Source organism: Notothenia rossii, assembly GCF_949606895.1.
Source record: "Notothenia rossii genome assembly, chromosome: 5".
Lineage (NCBI taxonomy): Eukaryota > Metazoa > Chordata > Actinopteri > Perciformes > Nototheniidae > Notothenia > Notothenia rossii.
In genome coordinates this window covers 45,049,638-45,073,949 of record NC_136903.1, presented here as the reverse complement: position 1 = coordinate 45,073,949, position 24,312 = coordinate 45,049,638, and the positions used below count along the sequence as shown (strand labels likewise).

Below are 24,312 nucleotides of genomic sequence, written 5' to 3'. Positions count from 1 at the left end.
CCTGTTAATTCTCCTTAACATGGAGAAATGTAACATTAAATATAATACGAGTATTATGTAGTTGGTGGGCTTAAACTTGTTATTAATTAGTCAGACTAGCTTCTTGGGCTTGGCTAACAGCATGTATTACGATAGAGACTTCACATCATACAATCCTTTATTTAGACATCAGAAACAGTTTTAACACCAAGTAGGTTACACATAAGAGGAATTTCCCTTGGTGTATATGGTGCATACATAAACACAGTTAAAGCAGATTAAAGGTAAGGAAAACAACCACAAATGAAATAAAAACAATTATAAGGAACTATTTTTTAAACTATTAAACATTAAGATGTAGAAAATCATTACTGGATATACCAAAAAACAGCGTACACTATACTATTGCAAAGTAAACTAAGTTTTACGCGGCTATGTTGCCAAACATTGCTAGTTAAAATAAAAAAATCTATTAATTTATGGGGGAATATGATGCGTCAGGTGAGACCGGATTACTACTTTCAAGCGGCAGCTGGAGTTAGGAAACAGAGGGCTTAATGTAGGTGGAAATAAAGCAGCGTTACAGTGGTCAGCAAATGTTTAACCTTGTTGTCATACTATAAGCTACGTCACTCTGGAAAACAGTATACAGTTGGAGAAGTAGTTCTTGCAATTTAATCTCGCTTCATAAGTAAAAGGAAGACATGTTCTACACAACCACAGTATGTCTGGTGAAGGAGTTCTGTCTGCATTTAATACATGCTGATCCCAACAGTGGCCCGTTTTACAGCAGACGTTTTCATTTGGCATCTCAAGTGTCCACCTGACCTGATCCATAGCAGGAGTCTGAAACTGTCTGCTGTACGTTCAGACATCAGGAATGTTTCAGTGTTTTCCTGCTGTATCATGTAAATAGACTCATCCTGTGACTAAGAGAAACCTGCTTGCTTTATTTCAAATTATCAGTATCATCTACATTTTTATGGGGGTTGTACATTTATTAGTTTTTTATTCCCAGGTTTAATATATCAAATTTAAAAACATTTCACATCAAGGAATAAGCAAAAGAAAAATAGTTTTCACGTATTTTAGAGTTTTAATGACAAAAATACAATATCTCCAGACTCCTTATTTGGTCACAATATCTGAACGTAAATCACGACAATAGCTTGAATAACAATTTTTTTTTTTTACAAATAAACAACTTCAACAATCTTATATATTCTCTATATCTGTAACACTGTAAATGTCTCCGCTGTGAGACTAACAAAGGAATTCTGAAACTAAACGTGTGCATACATTGAAGGGACTACAAACCTATAATTATTCAGAAGAATAATATCTCTCTCTCTCTCTCTCTCTCTCTCTCTCTCTCCAGGGGGGCAGAGCTGCTCACCTACTGGGACTACAAGCAGGCGGCTCAGAGTTACCAGCAGGCCTGGCAGCAGCTCCTCAGCCAGGCCTTTCGTCTGTGGCCTCGCACTGACAGGGGCCTCCTGCTGTTCCACTGAAGGCCTTCTCCTGAGCCGCTCTTATTGTCTATTGGACTCTTCTCTGATGTCACTGCATGCAGCAGCAGGACACTCTACTGTGTCACTGCTCAGAGAGGGGGGGGGACCCGGCTTCGTATCCTCGGATGAAGCTTCAGTCTTCACAGTGTGAGACAGTGTGACTGCAGCTGGCTGGCTCTCATGTTCTCAAAAACACAGCTGGACGTACCTGTCCTCAAGTGGAAAATGTTCCGGTTACAACTTCCTTTTTTTATGTTCTTATTTGTCTGAACTGAAGGGCCAGCCATAGATCTACACATCAGATCAGTTTTCATGTTTTACTTGTAATAACAGTTCTATTTCGTCCCTACTGACCGCCAGAGGCGGTGCTTTAGCACTGGAATGATATCGTGGCGTTGTGCCAAGATATCATTAGCATTTTGAGTTTCCGGCTTTAGCTGCGTTTTCTTGTTTAGCTAGTTAGCAGTAGCGTGGCTCAGCCTAACTGTGTCCTGCCTGTGCAGCCACTTGGCTGACGCTGGGATAAGCACCGGAGTTATCGATGCTGTTTTTTCTTTAGAAGCCAGTTTTCTGGTCTTAGCTTTGTGTTTTCGTTATGAACTCAACCAGTGAAGTCAGTGTTCTCGCCCCCGCTCCTGGTGGACGTGTTGCTTGATTCTAGCAGCAGCTGCCTGGCTAAACTGCCCTGTTAAGCTTCTTTATTTAATCCAGCTAGGTGAAGGCAGTGCTCTCGCTCCCGCTCCCTCTGCTAGTAACGTGGGTGTAGTGCATTTACATCCCTCTTTGTGTTCGGCGAGTAGGAGCATTGCTCTACTCTTTCCGTTCAGCAGGTAGCTGGGGAAGGCTGTGTTCTCGCACCCACTCCCGGTTACGCTGCATCTGGCAGACACCCTTCGTGTTGTCGCACAGGGGGAGTGGTTCGCAACCGTGGACTTGAGGGACGCCTATTTCCACGTGCCAATTGCATCCCACCACCGGAAGTTCTTGAGGTTTGCCTTTCAGGGCCGACACTATCAGTTCTGGGTGCTTCCCTTTGGTCTCTCCCTATCTCCAAGGGTGTTCACCAGGGTCGTGGCGGCAGCTCTCCCACCCTGCAGGCGCAGGGCGTGAAGGTCCTGCCGTATCTAGGCTGGTCTGCGTCGTGCGGACTACATTTTCCACCTTCTTCCCATCTTCGGGCTGGGCAACAGGGTGCCTTACATTCAGTTCCTCCGTCTCTTGGGCAGACTGACGGCTGCCTCAGCCATTGTGCCCTTACCCCTAGATTCCACCGGGTCCGTCTGCGTCGCGTTACGGCTGCGCCGCGGTTTTGGTCCGGCCTCCTCCGGCGTCATATCCTACCGGGCGCGTTTCAGAAGCATTTCAGAAGCGGAGCGTCTTGCCTGCCGGCTCAAAGTTTTTGTTGATTTGGGCATATTTCCTGGACAGGCTAGTTTGTACAGACAAAGTTAATAATAATTGTAATATTCCAGTTATAAACGACATGAATCAAAGATGTGTCGCTGTATTTTAATGGTAAAAAAATGCATTCATCATCATAATTCTATGTATATAATTTACGAAGTGCCTGTAAACCGGAGGAGAGCGCTGGCATTTCTCCTCCTACTTGGAAGACTACGGAGGGATAGGGTCTGCAAAATTAGTTTATTTTTGGGATGGGCAGGATGCTCTGACCGGTCCACTTCCTGCCCGGCGCCTCTGCAATGCCTCGCGTCGAAAAATATACTTGAATCCTATTTTGAGCAGAGCCCAGCGCAGAGACGCTTCTGAGCCGTAGCGCAGCGCGTCTGGTGGAATAGCATCCATAGACTAGAGTGGCCGCTATCTCTGCGAACGCCGCGGCGCAGCCGTAACACGACGCAGACGGACCCGGTGGAATCTAGGGGTTAGGCCTGCTGTCGCTGCGCCCCATGCAGATGTGGCTGAACAGCCTTCATTTGGACGCCAAGTGGCACAGGCAAAGGAGACTCAGGGTGTCTCAGCAGTGCCTCCACTCTCCGTCCCGCTGGGGGGACAGGGCCTATCTTCTGATGGGTGTGCCCATGGGCGCCATCCCATCCCGCCGGGAGACTGTCACTGTGGATGCATGTCTCTCTGGGTGGGGTGCGGTGTGGCAGGGCAGGACTGCTCAGGGTCAGTGGTCTGCCCAGGAAGGTGTACGCCATATCAACGTGCTAGAGCTTTGGGCTGTGCATGAGCTGTGCTCATGCACTTTTTACCTCAACTGGCGGGCAGGCATGTGCTCGTTCATTTGGACAACATGTCCGCTGTGGCCCAAATCAACCACCAGGTCCGCACAGCTGCTCCGGGTTTCACAGAGCCTCTTGTCTTGGGCGTTCCCCCGCCTGGCCAGTCTGCGGGCAGTCTTTCTACCAGGAGACCAGAATCAGGTCGCAGATTTCCTCTCTCCGCACAAACCTCCACCAGGGGAGTGGAGGCTTCATCCAGAGGTGGTGGAGACAATTTGGAGCCTTTTCGGCAGGGCTGAGGTGGACCTCTTTGCCTCGGAAGAGTCGAGGCACTGCCCCCTCTGGTTCTCCTGGACAGAGTTGACCAGCCCGATGGGCCAGGACGCTCTGGCGCACGACTGGCCGGACTGGCCTGTATGCCTTCCCGCCACTGCCTCTGATACTAGAGACGCTTCCGAGGGTCCTTACTCAGGGGCACAGGCTCCTTCTGGTCGCCCCCTGCTGGCCGGGGATAGTTTGGTTCGCAGTATGAGTGCAAATGGAAGCTCTTCTCCCACTGGTGTTTGGGTAAGGCTGAGAATCCGGGGCATTGCTCTGTGGCACCATTCTAGAGTTCCTGCAGTCCCTTCTGGATAGTGGACGTTCTCACTCCACTTTGAAGAAATCTGAGTGACAGGATACTCTGGCTGTCATCCGGGACTCATAGAACCGTAGTTACAGACGTAACTATCATTTTACTGTATTATGTCTTTTGAGGCTCAAGGGGGAAGCTTTCCAAATCCTAACGCCTCACAAGCAGTTCTGTGATGAAGTTCAGCTGTCATACATAGTTTTAAAAATAACTCACTGAAATCATGAGCTAGCAGTCAGATGACCTGTAATATATAGAGAATAACAAAAGTTTGCATGTATATCACTACCTAACGTAAGACACAGCTAAATGTGTTTTTTGTATTTTTATATTAGAAATCTCTCTATTTATATCCTAAAATATACATATTTTATATATTTTCGATGACTCATCTCGAAGTGAGTATTTAAACAAGTAACTTGTTTTCTGGTGTGTTCCTTGCAGAGCACTCTCAGTTTTGTGCTTTGATTTCAGCTTTTGTCATGTCTGACAAATCTACACACATCTACTCTGAAGGAAGGTGTTGTATCTTGTGCGGATTGTAAAGCAGATTTGTGAAATTGGCCTACACAAATAAACTTAACTGGACTTGTTTTGGGTTTTGTCTTCACAATCAAAGGGACAGGCTTGTAAAACATTGTTCACTGCATTCACTGCACACAATATCACATTTTTCATGAAATAAAATATATATTCATTTTTCAAACACATTACGATTCGTATCATTTATTTATTTGTATTGGTCAGGTCTTCCTGCTACCTTACCATGGTCAAATATTTAAAATGTCTTAGTTAGATTTAACAAATCTTCAACATTGAAGAAATAAAAATACTGAATATTATAGCAATATATTACACATCTACATACTGTGTTTAAAGCTTATGGTGCACATTTATGAATACTTTTATGGGTCAAGTAAAGGATGGTAAAAAGCCTGATGACTTTGATTATGACTTTGATTCTGATTCAGCACCAAAAACTGCAGATATCGTTATCTGAGAGAAGAAGAAAGAAGCTCTGACACCCACAAAGCAAAACACATGAGCAACACTTTACTTGAAGCATTTCAAACGTGAATAACACTGCAGAATATATTAGCCATGAACACAGGGTTTATTAAGTATCAAGTTCAATCATTAACAGGTTTGAAAGCCCTTTGCACATTTTATTAACTATTATTTCCACTGAGAGCCCTGTGTATTTGAATTATAAACATATACAAATGGATAATGTGCATGTTCTGTGAATGTGTACCTATGTGGGACTCAGTGTATTTGCAGTTTTTCTTTTAAAGACTGTTGTTTCTTGGTTGTATCTAAATCAATGCCACTGGTCGAAGAAAACTAGAAGCTAACATCCAAATACTGCAACTATTATTATTACTATGAGTAAGAATTGTGTTTGACAAATTTAAATGTGAGGGGAATGTAGAAATCTCTTACTTATGTAAAGCTAGACAATGGGGGTAGGAAGAGAACAGGTAAAGTGCCAAGAGGTTATAGGTTCCGCTTGAGTTTTAGTTATACATTTCACATAGTTGCCCTGTGATGAGAACACTAAAAAACATAATTCTTCAAGTAAAGTGTCGATTTCTTCAGGGGGTCACTGAGGATCATGGCTTGCTGTTGGCATCATGAGTATGCATCCCGTTTGGGTCTAACCAACATCTGACATAATGCGTTAAAATACATAAGAGCCAGGCTTGGAAGCACTTTGTAACACTGCTGGTCCCTGACCCTCAGGGACACACACTTTAAACAGGTTGCCTCTCTGCTAGCAGGTATCCATTATCATTCACCAGCTAAATCTGCTGTTTATAGTTGGTCTTATAGTTCATCATAGTGCTACGGCATTAGTTAAATACTTCAGTTTTCATACACGATACAATAAGCCATACAAATACATCCATAACGTGGTTAATGATTCTAGCCACATGATTATAGAGTTTCTTACTCACTTCAGCTGAACACAAATATCTGTGAAAGCAAAGCCGGACCTTACCAAATTGTGTAATGAGTGGCATGTACTTGGAAAGTTAATGATATTTGATGTGCCTATAGTGGGCATTATTTATTTTTAACGGCAGTGTTACAGATATTTCTCTCCACAACTAATCTTGAAACAGTAATCATGGCTAAAGACCAACCATTTCTTGACACTGATGATTATCTGAGCCTTCCAAAAATAAAAGTGTGTTACTTGTTTGTTTGTTGTAGCATATTGGCGTAGGTTAATTTTCACCATAACATTTATATTTTCTAGTATCAAAATTGACCATAAACACCTATGCCAAGTGTGTAGGTGTGCTACTTGTGTATCACATGAAAAATCGTATTATTTTGCATCAGTATATATGGTGTATAGGGAGGGCCCTAAAGTGTGTGTGTGTGTGTGTGTGTGTGTGTGTGTGTGTGTGTGTGTGTGTGTGTGTGTGTGTGTGTGTGTGTGTGTGTGTGTGTGTGTGTGTGTGTGTGTGTGTGTGTGTGTGTGTGTGTGTGTGTGTGTGTGTGTGTGTGTGTGTGTGTGTGTGTGTGTGTGTGTGTGTGTGTGTGTGAGAGAGAGAGAATAACTGGTATTCAGTGTTGCATTAACCCTGTGTTGTATAAAAGGCTTTGTAACCGAAGGTGTTCTCCCCGCTGTAGGCCACGTACAGGAAGCCGTCCTCGTCCTTCTCCTTGTCGTACAGCTGGCCCATAGTCAGACTGCAACACACAGCAGAAAGCTCAACGGTTAGATTAGCATGTCTAAGGACCACACATACTCCAAAAGCAAAGCAAAAACATTTGAGGGCAAAACATGTAGTAAAAGAGGCCTAATCCATCCAACATGAGGCTGGTACTGGTATAAGGTTTGTTCTATTTTTGAGATTTGGAATTGTAAAACCTGACCCGTGCAGGACTGCTTGATGCATCTGATAACCATTAATCTTCTTTTACTCACAATACCTGAGTTGACTCTCAAGATGCAATTGTAGGTTGAACTTTATTTTCTAGATACATGCTCCCACTGAAAAAGCATCTAACAGCACAACCTCTCCCTTCTTTTCTACGCAGACATCACGCACATATACTTCCCTGGCTGAGACAGACCTGGCATCAAGGGCTGGCCATGGGGGGCCAGGCCCACCATCCAGGAATTTGGCCCTGCCAGGAGAAATTATATAATGATATAATAATTCTCTAATAATATTATATTAATGTGCAGGCCCGAACAAATTCTTAACATAAGCCGATGTGAAGAAAAAAAACAATGTGTGTGAATGTGAGATAGTTGTAGTCGTAACATGACAGCCTGCCAAAATAAGTGTGTGTGTGTGTGTGTGTGTGTGTGTGTGTGTGTGTGTGTGTGTGTGTGTGTGTGTGTGTGTGTGTGTGTGTGTGTGTGTGTGTGTGTGTGTGTGTGTGTGTGTGTGTGTGTGTGTGTGTGTGTGTGTGTGTGTGTGTGTGTGTGTGTGTGTGTGTGTGTGTGTGTGTGTGTGTGTGTGTGTGTGTGTGTTGACTTTCCCTTCATTTTGGCTCACTTTTGATTGCTCTGTGTTGGCTGTTTTTATATTCCTTTTGTATCCTGCTTTTGCTTTGCTTTAATCATTTTGTAAACTCTGTTTTTAAAGGTCTTATATGAATAAGGATATTGTTATTGTTGTCATTATGTAATGGTCAGCAGCCTTTCTCAGAAGTATAGTGAAGAACTGATCATGTTTTAGAGATGTCTGTATATTAGTGTCTGTAATTGTGATGATGACGAAAGAACCAGCCAAAACTCAAATAAACAAGAGCTACAGTATTACAGCTGAAAAACAAATATAAAATATACTTCATTATAAATGTTTTACCAAGATATTGATCAAATAGCTAAATAAGTCAAAACAAATCACATTTGTTTGGACTACTTGGTAAACCATAATCTTGGTTTCAGATCAATTTAAGGTGCATTTACAGAGACACACTCACTTTATCTAGTTTGATCAATTCCTGCAATAAGTATTTTGATAACCCTTTATGAACGCACAACAGAAAAGTATACAATCTATAATCAAACCGTCAGAAAGAAAACGTCACTTTGGCTCTGTTGCGAACAAGTTTGTTTTAGTGCTTCAAGCCACGTATGATATAGATATGAAAAGCAATAGGAAATAATTCTGCCCTCATTCCAGCTGCAGGATGTGGGGGGGGGGCTCTCACCTGGATTGGGGGACGGTTTTGTCGACGAAGAGGAAGATGGCTTTCTCTGAAGGCAGCTGGATCCGTTTCCTGATGATCCACATGAACTGGGCCACTGTGATGTCAGAGGGCACCAGGTACTTCCTCTTATCGATGTCCACGATCTGAGAGCCGGACACCTTCTCCACGATCACCTGGAGCACACACATTTCAAGAATGAATAATCAGGATTGAGTTTTACAGGTATTACCTATAGTATATATATATATATATATATATATATATATATATATAATATATAAAGACATAATATAAAGACATTATCATCCACAAAAAAAGCTCAGAAATGCTCAGTCGTTCACAAGCAAGGGTGGGGCGAGGTTTACCACTTTGAGAACAACTGCGTGAGCAAATAGTCCAACAGTTTAAGAACGTTTCTCAACGTACAATTGCAAGGAATTTAGGGATTTCCTCATCTACAGTCCATGATGTCATCAAAAGATTCAGAGAATCCGGAGAAATCTCTGCACGTAAGCGGAAAGGCGGGAAACCAACATTTAATGCCAGTGACCTTCGAACACTGAAAACCATTGTTGGGGAAATATTTTCCTAGGCCCATAACTTTGACCCGGTTTATCAGTGTGTACTGACCTCACTGAGCACAGGCCTGCAACCTTGGCTGCTGTGCTCTCAGTGTTTTGTCTCCCTGTTCCTGCCTGTTGGCGTCAGCTGATAGAGGTGTTGTAGTGCTTTGCCTGTTGTATCTTGTTATGCAGCATGTTGGTTATTCTCTCAGAACCAGCTAAATAAATGGGTCTGGGGTAGAGATCTTCAGAATTGGTTTGGCATCCGTTGTGTCAACTCGTGGCAGCAGCACATGTCCGGCCGAAGCTCCAAATAAACCATCAGTGTTTGCCATCAAAGTTCCTGCTCTCCTTGTTTCTCTCTGAGTTTCGTCTCCATTGCTTCAGAACTTTCTATCACAACCATCGTCAGTAAACACAGTTTGTCGCCACATCTACAGGTGAAGGTTAAAACTCTACCAAAGCCAAAGCCATATATCAACAACACCCATAAACACCGCCGGCTCCTCTGGGCCGAGCTCCTCTGAGATGGACTGACGCAGAGTGGAGAAGTGTGCTGTGGTCTGATGAGTCCACACTTCAAACCATTTTTTGGACATCGTGGACGTTGTGTCCTCCGGGCTAAAGAGGAAAGGGACCATCCAGATTTGTATCAGCGCAAAGTTCAAAAGCCAGCGTCTGTGATGGTCTGGTGTTAGTGCCCATTAATGCTGAAAGGTACAGACAGGTTCTGGAGCAACATCCAAGCGACCTCTTTCTCAGGGACGTCCCTGCTTATTTCAGCAAGGTAATGCAGAGCCACAAACTGGACGTGGTACAACAGCGTGGCTTCATAGTAAAAGAGTGAGAGTACTAGACGGTCTCCCATTGAAAATGTGTGGAGCATTATGACAGCGGAGACCCCGGACTGTTGGGCAACTGAAGTCTTACATCAAACAAGAAAGGGAAGTAGTTCCACCTACAAAGCTCCAGTTCCCAAACGCTTATTGATCAAATGAGTGATGTAACACAGTGGTAAACTTGCCCCTGTCCCAGCTTTATTGGATATACATACAGCTTATCAGTTTGAACCTTACAGATCTTGTCTTTGTAGTGTATTCAATTTAATTTAGATCAAAAAGGATGTGCGAATCATTTTATTCTGTTTTTATTACGTTTTACACAACGTCCCAGCTTCATCGGAATTGGGTTTGTAGTTTAGTTTACTTGGATATATTTGTACTTATATAATATGTGTGTACTTCTCGGACACACCCTGAGCAGGATCAGTAAACTTTATCTAATCTTATCCTAAATTCAAACTTGTTGAATTTACATATCTTGTTCAAATTATGAAGTGGATGAATTTGAGCCTAAACTCCCCCTCCACCCTACTCACCGGTACTCTGTCCGGATATTTGTTGCGTATTTTGGCTGACTCCACACATCGGTGCTCTGAGGGAGAGACGGGAAACAAACAGGAAGTCAGGATTAAAGGGCTGAGAGAGGCCTCCTGGGAGCCTCCCCTCGTCCTCACTGTCAAACACAGACTGATGCAGTAATCCATGAGAACACCCAGCACAGCCTGGCCAGACAAAGGAGGGGAGGCTTTGGGCAGGATGCAACTTTACACCAAGTGTGAATAATTTCATCCATTTTAGAACTGATAGTTGAATAGGTATGAATCAAATCCACTTTAACAAAGTGATACTAAGCATTTTCATGATCTCTGTCATCATCAACATTCATCTATTTCCAGGACACCTCTGCTTAGTGTGCAGCAAGTAATCCAACATTGTACTTAAGTGAAAGTAGAACTACTACAGTGTAAAAATAGTCAGTTACAAGTAATTGTCATGCATTTAAAATCTTACTAAAGTAAAAGTACAAAGTATCAGCTTCAAAATATACTTGAAGGACCAAAAGTACTAATAGCTCAATTCAGAATCATAAATTGACTGGATTGTGTTGATTGATGCATTAATGTGTTCATCAGGTGGAGCTCATTTTGATTATTTTACACACTGAAAAAACCGAACCGTTGACTTCAATTAAATGTATTATGTCAACAGATTTCACATAACTGTATTAGGTTAGTTGAAAGCAATAATATGAAGTTGAACCTAATATAATTTATTCAAACTTGATATTATTAAATCTGTTGATATTTACATTTAATTAAAGTTCACGTTTCAGTTTTTTCAGTGTATACTACTGCTGAATATCTTAACTTATAATTATTTATCATAGTTTGTTTATATTATTGTTATTAACGAATAATCTGAATCTGCAATGTAACTAATGTTGTCGAATAAATGAAGTAGAGTAAAAAAATGTGTATGTACACTGCAGTGGTGTAAAGTAACTAAGTACAGTTACTTGATTACCGTACTTAAGTATAATTTTGAGGCACTTGTACATTACTTGTGTATTTCAATTTGTTGCTACTTTCTACTTGTACAATTCAGAGGTACATGGTGTACTTTTACTCCACTACATTTATTTAATACCTTTAGTTACTTCACAGATGTGGATGAATGATGTGAAATATAATCAAGTGTTAAATCAGACTTTAGTTCCACCTGGAGTAAATCCACAAGCTACCCTGCAGTATACAAAGTCATTCAAACTAGCTGCACCTTTACCAGCTTTGAGAACACTTTCATAATCAATCATTATAAAACATATCATATATATTATTCTGAAATGGACCAATCTGCACAATGACTACTTTTAATGTCGCAACTTGAAGTATATCTTGATGATAATACTATTCCTACCCTCTGGTACTTCTACTTTTACTCAAGTACAATATTTGGGTAAATCTCCCACCTGTCACAACTACTTTCAAACAAATTAATGTTTGTATTTGTCCTGCTTTAAATGTTCTCTTCTTCAGTAAATCAAAGCAGTAGAGCGGTAGCATGCAGTGTGAAGCAATGCACACAGTTACAATTCAAATGTACTTTTGAGTAAAAGTGCTTTGTGGAGCAGGCTATTTTAGGCCAATTCACTTGTACACTAATAGCAATTGTCTATCAGTAAGATATACAAGGCAACATTTAATTGTCATAAAATAGAATACAATTTGGCAAAGAACAGTCTCCATGCAAACGAAAGGCACGTTTCCTAAACTCATAACAGCTGACCAATGTGTTGTATTAAAGGTGAAGCCGGTGTTGACAGCGGTTATTTGACTTAAAGGAAAGGATTTGTTGCTAGTCATGCAAGGTTAGGCCTTATGGATCAGTCATTTGCTGTAAGAAGCATGCATCGCTGCACCACTGTGGAATGATATGGCAGAATAGCATAGAGAGCAAAACAGAAAGGAGGGCGCATGACATGACAAGAGCATCTCTTGTTTCATAATAATCCAATCCCCTTTACCGAGGGAATGGTCCTCTTTAAACATCCATTTCATCTTTGCTGGATCCCTGCACTGAGGCGTGATGGTAGAGTCGGTAGGCAGGCTTCTATATTAGCGGGTAATTTCGGCGTAAGGTCCAACAATCCAGACGAAAGCGATCAAAACAAAACGTCAACAATTGCTCTGCCCGAAGCTTGCAACTCTCCGTATAGATGTGTGGTGACGTCACTGTCTGACAGGGTGGTGATAATAATGCTGCCTTCAAGTTCTCCAGGAAATAATCATTATCACTAATTGAGCGGTCATAAACCATAAACAAAGCAGAAAGTACACACAGGGCCCAACTGGGGTACATACATCATGTAAAATAGGTAATTTTCCAACGTAAAAGCAGCCATTTTAAAGTGTAGGAAGATCCGTTACAAGTAAATATAATGTTCAAAATGTAATTAAAAGGGGAAGGGGGCCGAGGCTGCATATCATCTGCTCCACTCGGTGAAAAATAACTACAGAAGCTGTTAAAAAGTAGCTGGAAAGCTACAATTCATATATCTTACTTTAAATAAAAGCACAATTATATCACTGACACCACAAAGGTAGCTAATGTAGGCTATTTTAATGAAGTATAACGTGGCTAGCATTGGGAATTACTCATAACTACTCATAACAAATGGTGGTGCTGTTCGTCCGATTATATTGACATGTATTGAATGCAGCATTAATGGTACTGGCAGCCATGGTAACCGTGAGAAGCTAAACTGGAACATGGCGCGGTGTATGGCTCTAGACTAGAGCTATCGTAAATAGCATATTTATACGCTAGATGTTGTCTGCCAAAACACGCTCTTATATACTTAAGTATGTGTTTGTGTGTCGGTGTGTTGTCTATGAGTGTCTACTAACGTTAGTCCTCCGCATGCAACCACTCAGTTACCATCTTTGCTTGTTCGAACATTAGCTACCTAGCATAGCTAGCTAGCCGACTTACTGGATAACACTGGCGGATAACACACGCTCTTTATTTCGTTACCTATGGCTTTCTATGAAGTCTATTCTCATCCGGCTTTGATTCGGTACAAAACGAGTGTTTGCACAAAAGCCACCCTGTTCCTGGTTGTTGTTTTGTGCCTAACCTACATCCCACCTCTCCTCGTTGCATACAGAAGCCAAGGTAAAGTAACGTTTGATTAAACGAGTGTAATGTTGATATCAATATATCAAACAAGTAGGCTTCCGTCGCTATTGCTGAGAAACTACAAATATGTCCAGTGGTGGAAGAAGTACTCCGATCTTATACCTAAGTAAAAGTTCCAAATAATACAACTACTACAATGTAGTAATAATACTATGTTACAAGTACAAGTCCTGCATTCAAAATGTTACTCAAGTTAAGGTACACAACTATTAGATGCGAAATGTACATAAGTACCAAATCTAAAAGTACGTATTAGTAAGTCGTTTGTGTTAATATGATATTTTATACTTATGTTGTGAAATAATTGTAGTGAGTACAATACTTGCTGCCAGAATGTAGTGGAATGGAAGTATAAAGTAGCACAAAATGAAAATACTCCAATAAAGTAAGTACTTTAAAACAGTACTTGAGTAAATTGACTTAGTTATTTTCGTCCACTGTATGTCCCATGACGTGTAAAAAGCTATATTATTCCAGGTTTCTGGATGAAAAGAAGCACGTATGAGGAGCAGCCGGTGGTGAGGTTCCAGTACCAGATGCTGCTGGTGGCAGCCACCAACACCCAGGGAGACTACGTGGCCTGGAGCACCTTCCCCCATCTCAACAACATGCTGGGGGCCAACCTCCGGATCCCTGCTGTCTCTGTAAGGACACATCCCCTGGCACTGTGTGTCTCTATTTTGATAATAATCGCAATTAATTTAGCTCATTTTCAACACTGTCAATGAGAAAAACTACTAGTTATCAGACTTCTCTTTTCTTTTCTGTGTGGGTGAACACTAGGTGAGAGAAGAGGACCAGAACCAGGATGGGAAGTTGGACCTCCTGAATCTTCAGCTGCATCTGCCTCTAAAACCTGAGGAGCAGGTGTACAGCGTCCAGCTGCTGCTCACCTTCAGCTACAAGCTCTTTGTATGTATTCTACTACCAGTGGTGTAAAGTAACTAAGTATATTTACTCAAGTACTGTACTAAAGTAAAATGTTGATATACTTGTACTTTACTTGAGTATTTCATTTCTGTGCTACTTTGTACTTCTACCCCATTACAATCTAGGGCTGCCCCATAATAGTCGAATAATCACTAGTCAACTAATAAAGTCTTAAAGGAGCAATTTTTCATTAGTCGATTAGTTGAAAAATAAGAAATGATATAATAAATCAACCTGAGTAATAACAGTTTATGGCGAGTACGGAAAATGAAAGTTGTAACAAGCATTAGCGCTGACCAAAGTGACTAGAACGCAACCACACACTTATTAAAAAAACACACTTTATAAAGTCAGGAAACACTAACATTGTGTGATTCTGTTTATTTGTACCTTACTTTGACCATCCGTTCGCTGTCATTGATCATTGTGGAGAGCAGGCAGAAGTGTTGTTTTGTATTATAGCAGCTATCGGATGGAATCAATACATGGGCTGCACAGGTTGTCATGTCCGACTATCACAAGTAGAATCATAATGAAAAAAGGAAAAATGTGCCTGTAGAAAACGGCTTATGCCACAATAGGATAGCAACAAGTAGTCAAGATAGTCAGTTTAGCTTCGGTTGCTATGCTAACATCACCCATTTTATACCAGAGAAACTTTCATAACAGCGTTGTGATGCCAAACAGCGGGCAGCACTGCAGCGGTCGGTAAATGCAGCTGAAACACATTAATAAACAATGAACCACAGCAATCTGGAGAAAAGTACAAGGGTTGAGAAGTAGTTATTTAATTGAATCTGGCTTCGTATGATTAAAAGCAACACGATCATCGACCCCGACGTTGGGGAGAAAATCAGCAACGTAAACGGTGACGTTATGATGCAGCAGCGGCAGCACCAGTCGGGCTCTGGGCGGTGTGAACAGAGCCGGGGCTGAAAAGAAAAACCGGTGCCGAACCAGAAAAGCTCTAGCACGGAGCTAGAACGGGAACCGCGTTGGTGTGAAAGGGGCATGAGGGATATTTGGTTAAAAAGAACACAATGGTGCTCTAGAAGGATATTCAGGTGACAAGGTGGAGGTGGGTGGTGGTGGTGTGTGTGTGTGTGGGGGGGGGGGGGGTTACCTTGGTTGGTGATTGGCTAATGGTTACACAAGCCAAAACGTCGTTATGACATCATAAAGTTGCCAAAATCTGATCAGCTCATTTTCAGACATCTTATATAAATGGATCTGGACAAAAAGTGAGAGAATATTTTTTCCTGAAACTTTCAGAATCTCTTTACACAGAGGGTTGTTGTAGAAAAGACATGAACAAGTGGATTTTGCATAATAGGTGACCTTTTGAAAATTTTACACCGACTGTTGCGTCGCCGGACTCTCCTGCGTATTTGCTGACTTCGCGCACTGGAACACACCGCAAATCCGAGCCGAGCATGTATGAACTGCGCATGCGTGAGTGGCAATAACTCTCCTTACCAGCAGGCGGCGGTAGTGTGTATTCATCATTCAAAAGAGGCAACAACCAGAACAACCGGAAGACGGAGAAGAAGAACAGACTCCGTGATATAAACAAACAACAAATAGCGTTTTTCTTTCTATTTTCAATCTCGTCCATTGAAAACATGAACGAACAGGAGCTCTATAAACCGATGAGGTGAAATAGCCGTCCGTGTGTGTTCCATCTTCCATTTTAAAACATTTGTTTACCTCCCTCACTTCCGTTAACGCTTCTCATGCACTGATTCGCTAGATGAACAGCCAATCAGTGTTATCCCTTTGTCCGACTTCCGGTGGTGTTCCCGACGCTGATTCAACATGTTGAATCCGCAAGAAAAGGCGTCAGGTCGGCAGAAAAGACCCGACGGTGCGGCGCACACCACTCCGAATAGGGCGTGCCCACGCTCATGTTCGGCCCGACTCCCATTTACTGCCGATTTTGGGCCGGTGTATCTGGGCCTTTAGACAGAGCGTTGATCCATTATTTGGCTCTTTATTTACATTAATGTGTGTTGCCGTTTATTATGCAGCCACTGAAAAACTGTCCAGCATCAGTAGAATGGCTTACGTGGTCACTTATATAGGTTGAGGTTGTTCTAGGCTGTTGCTTGGCGTCATGAGAATATTGCTCCACTTTCTCCGGTCCCCGAGATTCGGATTCAAGTAGCTCTGGAGAGAGCTTTCACACCTGTGGCCACTAATGGTCATAATTTCTCTGCTTTGCTTCAAGACCCGCATCAGAAAGCTTTTGAATGGTTGTACTTTTCCAGTTGGTCTACCTGCTCTTCATGTAGCTCTGCATGTCGTCGTGAGGTGCTTTTTTTTCTGGAGATAGGCACTGCTCAATCAACTCCTCCATATTAAGACCCAGGTCAAAGTTAATCTTAAATGTTTCCATTTTATTCTTTGTAAGTTTGTTTCGTAATGGAAGAAATGCAAATATATTTATAAAACTGACAAGTCAAATTAAGCAATCTGATTGGTCGATAGTGTTTTTGCTGACCTCTTTGATTACAGATTTGAAAACATCGTTGCTTGCTTTAAAAGTAGCACAATTCATTATGTCAAACCTTGGAAAGTGTCTAGATATCCCTGCCCTAATGCCAAAGGAACTGCACACTGATTATGTTTTGCCGTTGGATGTCTATGTCTGGACCGCTGCGTAAAACGGAGGGTTTCTGCCCCGTTACTTCTCCGCTGCTTTCTTGTTCCAGTTTGAAAAGCAAACTGCAGGCAGTTTGCTTTTCAGCCCAACGGTATACTGTCTTTCTTAGACGCGGAGGGATACTGACTTGTTGTGAAAAGTAACTTACAATTCTACCCGTGGTATACGCTCAGTATGTCACGGCTAAGAACCAATCAGATTGCTTGATTTGACTTGTCCGTTTTATAAAGACCTATAATATATAATCATTCTGACCTCAGAAAACAATAAAGCTTTAATTTCATGATGCTGTCTCGCTGTCTCGCAGACCCCACGCAGCAACCAGGAAATGACACCAGTAATCCAGCTCACAGTGTCCGCTCCTCGAGCCTCAAAGGGCGGGGCAGCGAGCCCCGCAAGCCGCAACGTCCCGCCAACACTACACCCAGACCCCACGCAGCATTCTCACCTGTTTGTCATTACTGGTGTCATTTTCTGGTTGCTAACAAACGCCATTGTAACACATAAACACACATCAGAGCACAGTGGGCTCATAGGGAGGGGAGGGGGGGCAGGAGCTCCAACAAGCTGCTTAGGACAGAGAACTGTGAGTGGAGATCAGCGGAGCCGCGGCTGAGAAAAGATAAGGCTGAGTGAGTGAGTGTGTGTGAGGAGCTCCGCGGATTGGTCCCCTACAGGGTGTCCGCGGGGTCTTAAAAAGTATTAAAAGTTGATAAATCAATTTAGCAAAAATTAAGGCTATTAAAAAGTATTAAAAAGTATTAAACGGCATTTTCCAAGGTATTAAGAAGTCCCACAGCAACGACAACATGAAACACCCTTTAATTTACTGAAACGACATGTCGGGAAACCCCCTCAAGGCGGCCCCATGCATAGCGCGCCGTAAAATGCTGCTTCTTATTTTAAGTTTCGTTGCCTTGCTCCGCTCTGTGGGGGGGTCCCAAGGTGGGTAGACCGACATACGCAACGCTCTGGGGGTCCAACGGCTCCGTGTGTAAGCCCTATATGATCATTTTCTGATAACGATGAAATAGCCCGCCTCCCTCTCCCCACGTCTCCTGCTGCTGCTGGGCTGTCAGAAGAGGGGGAGGAAAAGAGAGGCAGGCACCGTTTATTAAATATTATTATACAGAGAACAGAGTCGTTGTACGGAAGATTTAAACTTTAACGGACATGTTGACCGGAGGAACCTTTTTTTTAACGGAAACTCTGCCGCACGGTTCCATCGTCCCTTGGAAGTGGCGGAGAGGTGGGTGTTCTTCATCTGCTGGTGGACTACCTGAAAGATATACAGCAGGAGAACACGCCGTCCACCGCGGAGAATAAACAGAAGGGCAACCATGCTCCGGGGTCTTCTTCGCTGCTTTTGGTGTATTTTGTGGCGGCAACTGCGCCACTTACAGGCCTGGCATATGTACTACAGCGTTTCCAGCATTTCCAGCGGTCTAGTGTGAACGGACACATTAATGAATCGAATGCGTGTGAACGGAAGACTTTCTTGCGTTTGCGTATGCGTTTTACCGTATGCGTCCTCGTGGGGCCGGGGTCTAAGCCAAACTATATCCGGTCACAGAGATCTGCTATTTTAAAGTAAAGTCAACACATATCGGCCCTAAATATAGTCTATATTAAGAACGAGAAAAGTCTTAACATATATATCTTTTTTTGTAAACATATGACAAATGTGTGAGGGTGATGACGTCAGAGCATCGTCCTATGTGCCAGGGCTTAGCCCCGGACTGCCCCAGCCCAATTTAACCCCTGGGTATTTGTGAGGGAGCTCCTATATGGCATTACCCCGCTGAAGCTCACCAAAGTTTAATATATTTCATAGTTCAAAGTTTTGTCAATTGTTTTGTTTATTGGTCAAATACTGGTTTCTAATGGTTTCTGAGGAGTTTTACTGGAATGAAAGAGCACAGAGTCTACAGAAGCAAAAAAGCAGCATACTGCATTAAACCTGACCTTCACAGAGAGGTTGAAGTTCATGTGGAGAGGAGGCTTCAGTAGTCTGTCTGCACTCTGTTTAGTTGTGCTGTCTTACAATCAATATAGTCAATGTGAGGTAAAGTGTGTAACCGGTTAGGACTCAAAGTTGCGATGAGGTCTTAAAATGTATGGAAAGGGTCTTAAAAAAGGTCTCAAAAGGTATTAAATTTGAACTCAGGATTTCTGCATACCCTGACCTAGGTATCGTTACGTCACTATATTCAGGAAAAAAAAAATGGAAAAAGAGAAATCCTCAACGAGGCGTTCTGGGGCAGCATTGACAGGTATTTTCTGTGTTAGAGTTTTACTCGCTACAGGGTGTACTTTGAGGGTTTGTGACTTTGAAGACCGTTTACATGAAGAAAAAGCTACATAACACACAAGGGGACGGGTAATAGCTGGAAAAGCATGACATGGGACCTTTAAGAACCAGATCTGAGCATTTCCCTCACCTCTGTCCACTGGAGTACATGATATGTAGATGCTTCACTTGCCTGTGCCTGAGAAACACCATGAGACAGCTGTTGATGGCAGGAAGTGATAAGTCAATTTTAGCTCAGACATGTTCCTGATGTTTTAACATACATCTGCCATCTGCAGTAGAACAGCAGGTGTGTTCAGTCCAGCCTCAGTCAATGTTAATAATAATAATTATAATAATTTATTATAGTGCTTTTCAATGACTCTTTACAGATACACATTACACATACATATCATACATTCATGTAATGGTCATGTAGTGTGGACAATATCCACTGGAGCAAATTCAGGTGAAGTGTCTTGCCCAAGGACACAACGGCTTTACAGACGCAGCGGCGGCAGGGTTTCGCCCACTTGATCTGATGATTACATTACATGTCACTTGTTAGACGCTTTTATCCAAAGCGACTTACATACTCAGTACTGTGGGCAATCCCCACAGGAGCAATTTGGGGTGAAGTGTCTCAGGGACACAGCGGACTGCAGCTGACTGCAGTGGGGTTTGAACCTGTTGAACCCCCTGATCCGAACATCAACGCTCAACCCACTGCACCACACCGCCCATCTTCACACCTTGACACATTAATATCATACATCTACTGTGGACAGTACCCACAGGAGCAAATTCGGGTGAAGTGTCTTGCCCAAGGACACAACGGCCTGACGCAGTTTCAAACTGGAGTTCCCCAACGCCTCCTTGATCTGATGATCAAACGCACAGCCCACTGCGCCACTCTGCCCCACAATGTTCCCACTAAAGTAAACAATGTTGTTTCCTTGTGTTTTTCCAGAGGATGTCCACAGTGGTGATGCAGAGCCTGGCGTATGTGCAGCACTCCTCCTCTGTCCCCGGAGCTAAGCTGTTAATCAGCGGGGACCTGAAGCTGCAGCAGAGGACCCCCCTGCCTCACCGGGGGGTCTACAACGTTTACAATGTGAGAGCACACTGACTCACTGTCTCTCTCCCTCTGTCCACTGCTTGTCTTTCTGTTTTACTGCACAAATCAATACTCAAGTTGAGCAGATAGTGATTGACATGCTGAAATATTTAATCACACTGAGACTTCACAGGTCCCATGTTTCAGAATATCCTCTCCATGTGGGAGTTCCTCTGTTTCCACTGTACCTTGATAAAACAAATACAAATAAAAACGCCACGTTTTAATTTAGGCCATGTAACTAATTCAGCAGCATTTACAACGGTATGACTTGCTTGAAGTGAATATATCTGCACTTTCCTTGTTCAGAGTTTGGACCTTTATGGTTTTTGCACTTATTGTAATTCGCTTTGGATAAGAGGGGCAACCAAAGAAATGTAACGCAGTGTAATGTAATGAATACATGTGAGGTAGTGCAGACTGCGGTGTTTATTTGGGCACCTACTTTGTCATCATTTGTGTTGTCCATTTCAGTCAACAAAACGACAGTCAGTGACACTTGAGTATAATTTTCGGCTTGAATTTGATATGTTCAGGTTGTCTATCCATATTGAGGCTACAGCCATCATCATCTTTGTTGTGTACAGTAACTATGGATACATGTGTTGTTCTTGGAAAAATACACTGTTTACGCTTCTTATAACTGAAGTACTCACCTGAGAATCATCATGTCTTTAATTATGTTAATAGTATCTCATTTATCCTGTGATGTCTGTACATCCAGAAAGTGGGCTTCTGATCCTGTTTGTGATGCCAATTTGAAAAAAATCACAAATCATGTTCCATGTAGTCAACTAGCATATCACCCATATGCAACCTGCACCCTTTAACAGATTTATTTTAGCCTTCATAAAAACATCTTATTGAAAAATACTTCCGTGTGGATGTCCCACATGCTGAGGGACATGTGACAGGAACATTGGTTCTTCATTTGTTGAGCTTTTGTTATTTTTTCTCTCTCTTGATACCTAGGTGTCAGTGATCGATGGCTCCAGCCCCTTCGCCAGTGCGTATGATCTTGACAACATAATCAGGAGCTACCAGAATAGAAACTGTAAGTTGACTCTGCTTTTATTACTGATAAAACCCAGGATCAACCCAGGCTGTATCCCAAGCCAAACATTACCTTAGATGTGAATTAATGTAAAATGTGGATATTGTAAAATTGGACAACTCTGACTTTTCTCTGTGTCTCTTTGTCCCTTTTTGTCCTACACAGTGACCACAGTGCTGTCCTGTCCCATACCGATGTGGACGGTGGGACGAGCTGCTGGCTCTCCCTTTCAGATTAATGCAGAGATCCGATACCCTGTGGAGGTCATCAGATATCCTTTTACTAAATGCAAGTGTTCTTTCTTAAATACCTCTATGCTTTCCACACTTACTTTAATCCTCCAATTGAACACTTAATAGACGCAACATGTAAAGGATAATGAAAACTGATCGAATAATATTACAAAATGAACCCCTTCAGAGTGATTCAAAACTCTTCTGCAAATAATTTGAGAATAAATATTGATTTTGGTTTTGTTAACTTTGAAAGTATTGTATCGCCTACTCAAGAGTCTGTGATCCAAACTGCATACATACATAGCAGCAGTTTGCTATACAGGTATACCACTGCAGTAATTGACCAATGAGAATCAAGTACTCAACAAAGCTTTGTATTATAGACATTAGTATATATTTTATACCACATTATAATGTTGTAAACTCTAAATAGGATCTTTCAAGGGTGTTAATGTACAATATTTGCCCATTATTAGAACATATCATTCATATGACAACATATTGATTATTATTACAAGTTTGTTTCATTATATTGTCATTCACTGTCAGGTCTAGAGCAGCCTTATGGCTAAATGTGTTGGTTATAAACCATTTTAGCTATATTCTTCACATGTCAATTTTAAACACAATATTTAGATTACATAATATTTTGCAGTAACAGGAAACCGATCTGTAGAGAAGGTAATATTGATATTTTACCACACATTGCCCCAGCTATTCGTGAAAAAAAGTGAGAGAAACTCCAGCTACACTGCAGAAACATCAATCATTTCTTTAATTAGCTTTTTCTACCAGATAATAAATGTATCTTTTGATAGAACGCCATTTTTTTTCCTGGGAAGCACCTTATCTCCAAAAATGAACTTACTCCGACCTCTTGCTCTGGTATCTAGAGGTGTATACTTACGGGAAACACTGCATGCAATCTGTATGGCGAATGCTTGTTTTGTTTAGGTGAACAGAACCACATAATCTGCAAGCTATTCATACATTTGGAGTTGTTCCTCACTCTCCTCAATGTTGTTGTTTTTCATTAAAACAGTGGTTAAAATGATAAAGCATGTTTGCTCTGTGAAGTCTTCCTCAGAGTTTCTTCCTTAACCTAGCGCCACCTATCGACCAGGCTTCTGGGAAACCATCAAGTTTGCCTGGATTCAGTACGTCAGTGTGCTCCTCATCTTTCTCTGGGTCTTTGAACGCATCCAGAGATTTGTTTTCCAGAACCAGGTTCTAACCACAGTCCCCATACCAGTGGGAAAACCTCACCAGTCATGATGCAGTGGTCGTCATTTGAAATACAAGAAGCACCAGGTTGCAATATTAGGTACACTATTAAATGTCTCACTATTTTTTTCCATCATTGATACTCTGCAACTGAAACGTAATACCAAGTGTTTTATTGTAAGGGATTAGCCACTAGGTCTGTTTTGTAATTTCATAATACATAAACAACACATTTTTCCTTTGAACACTTTAAGATGTGTCCTTGTTATTCACCAAGTAATGGAGCATATGAACCTCCCAAGAGCTTGATGTAGTCCTTTCATAATTGTGGCAAAAAGTCCTTAACTTTTTCCTGGACATGTTTTTATGCAGCCGCTTCTCTACAGGAAGTACAGTAGCTCTTGCCATGGAAAATGCATTTCTTCTTTTGTGAGGTTCTTCGAAGCAATGAAAATGAATTGAAAATATTTATAGATTTTCTATATTTGTACTATTTTTATGTTGTGAAAATTTGTGACAGTAATATTTTGTTCATTTTTGTATTGTACAAACCTTTAGATGATGATTAATAAACGTTTTTTTCCGTCTAACGGCAATCATGATTGCGTTATGAACCAATGTGCTTTGTTCTTAAAAGTTGACCATTAAACTAAAATATACTATAAAATAACTAAATAAATAATAAATTATTATTAACAAACAAAATACAAGAACCTTGTAACCTTGGTTTATCCAGTGGGTTACACCCTCCCCCCTTAAATATATGCTCGCCCCTGTGCATGCTTAAAGGGCTGCTGGGTAACTGGTTCTGTTACCGCATTAGGAATGTCTGTAAATCAATCATACTGTTACGATCATTAAGAGAGTTAACAATGGCAGTACTCAATCCTTGAAACAAGGAAGTAACAACAGAAACTAGTGAATTTCCAAGCTCAGTATAATGGAACCGACATGACGGCTCACGTTGTCTGAGTGATCTCCTGACAGGAGTATTTGCTTCTGTCTGTTCCTCTGTCTTTCCTTGACTTGACTCCATCTCCTCATGAACAGTTGCCTCGTCTGGGTTTGTTAAATCTTCCATAGAAGGGACATCCGCAGCTTCCAGTTCAGCAGGAATTACTTCTACAGGTTCTGAACTGGCTCCAACTGAAGGAACATCAAGTAGGTCTCCAGGTAAGTTTTGAATTTCCATTTCAGGAATGA

General features: G+C 41.8%; 3 protein-coding genes across 9 annotated transcripts in view; 2 read left to right on the top strand and 1 right to left on the bottom strand.

Moving 5' to 3' along the window:
* adat1 (adenosine deaminase tRNA specific 1) overlaps positions 1–5,020 on the top strand; it is a 29,257-nt gene extending 24,237 nt beyond the window's left edge. For all 3 annotated transcript variants that reach the window (XM_079681876.1, XM_079681875.1, XM_079681877.1), the window contains one exon: positions 1,358–5,020. In XM_079681876.1, coding sequence (XP_079538002.1) covers positions 1,358–1,490 — 133 coding nt within the window. In that variant the 3' untranslated portion in view covers positions 1,491–5,020. The remainder of the gene's footprint in view (positions 1–1,357) is intronic.
* A 326-nt stretch (positions 5,021–5,346) lies between these two features.
* Positions 5,347–12,643, bottom strand: gabarapl2 (GABA(A) receptor-associated protein like 2). Of its 2 annotated transcripts, XM_079681891.1 has the most exons (5): positions 12,422–12,643; positions 10,434–10,489; positions 8,493–8,665; positions 7,401–7,454; positions 5,347–7,013 (listed from the first exon to the last, which is right to left on the bottom strand). In XM_079681891.1, the coding sequence occupies exons 1-5, from the start codon at positions 12,453–12,455 to the stop codon at positions 6,899–6,901; spliced, it is 432 nt and encodes a 143-aa protein (XP_079538017.1). In that variant the 5' UTR covers positions 12,456–12,643; the 3' UTR covers positions 5,347–6,898. The 2 variants fall into 2 exon arrangements, with proteins under 2 accessions (XP_079538017.1, XP_079538018.1); XM_079681892.1 differs by lacking the exon at positions 7,401–7,454 and having other exon boundaries at positions 12,422–12,634.
* Positions 8,579–23,709, top strand: tmem231 (transmembrane protein 231). Of its 4 annotated transcripts, none has more exons than XM_079681888.1 (7): positions 8,579–8,714; positions 14,074–14,240; positions 14,380–14,508; positions 20,449–20,592; positions 21,568–21,649; positions 21,815–21,920; positions 22,998–23,709. In XM_079681888.1, the coding sequence occupies exons 2-7, from the start codon at positions 14,082–14,084 to the stop codon at positions 23,158–23,160; spliced, it is 783 nt and encodes a 260-aa protein (XP_079538014.1). In that variant the 5' UTR covers positions 8,579–8,714; positions 14,074–14,081; the 3' UTR covers positions 23,161–23,709. The 4 variants fall into 4 exon arrangements, with proteins under 4 accessions (XP_079538014.1, XP_079538012.1, XP_079538013.1 ...); XM_079681886.1 differs by lacking the exon at positions 8,579–8,714 and adding an exon at positions 13,127–13,572; XM_079681887.1 differs by lacking the exon at positions 8,579–8,714 and adding an exon at positions 13,130–13,259.
* The last annotated feature ends 603 nt before the right edge of the window (positions 23,710–24,312 follow it).

What these genes read in the sequence shown, in the direction of transcription:
- gabarapl2 (XM_079681891.1), bottom strand. Translation starts at nt 12,455, where the DNA reads ATGAAATGGATGTTTAAAGAGGACCATTCCCTCG. An exon ending in TAAAGAGGACCATTCCCTCG is followed by an intron (nt 10,490 to 12,421) that starts GTAAAGGGGATT and finishes TCTCTCCCTCAG; the next exon opens with AGCACCGATGTGTGGAGTCA. An exon ending in TGGCCAGCCCTTGATGCCAG is followed by an intron (nt 7,014 to 7,400) that starts GTCTGTCTCAGC and finishes TGTGTGTTGCAG; the next exon opens with TCTGACTATGGGCCAGCTGT.
- tmem231 (XM_079681886.1), top strand. Translation starts at nt 13,434, where the DNA reads ATGGCTTTCTATGAAGTCTATTCTCATCCGGCTTTGATTCGGTACAAA. An exon ending in CCTTCAGCTACAAGCTCTTT is followed by an intron (nt 14,509 to 20,448) that starts GTATGTATTCTA and finishes GTGTTTTTCCAG; the next exon opens with AGGATGTCCACAGTGGTGAT. An exon ending in TACCCTGTGGAGGTCATCAG is followed by an intron (nt 21,921 to 22,997) that starts ATATCCTTTTAC and finishes ACCTAGCGCCAC; the next exon opens with CTATCGACCAGGCTTCTGGG.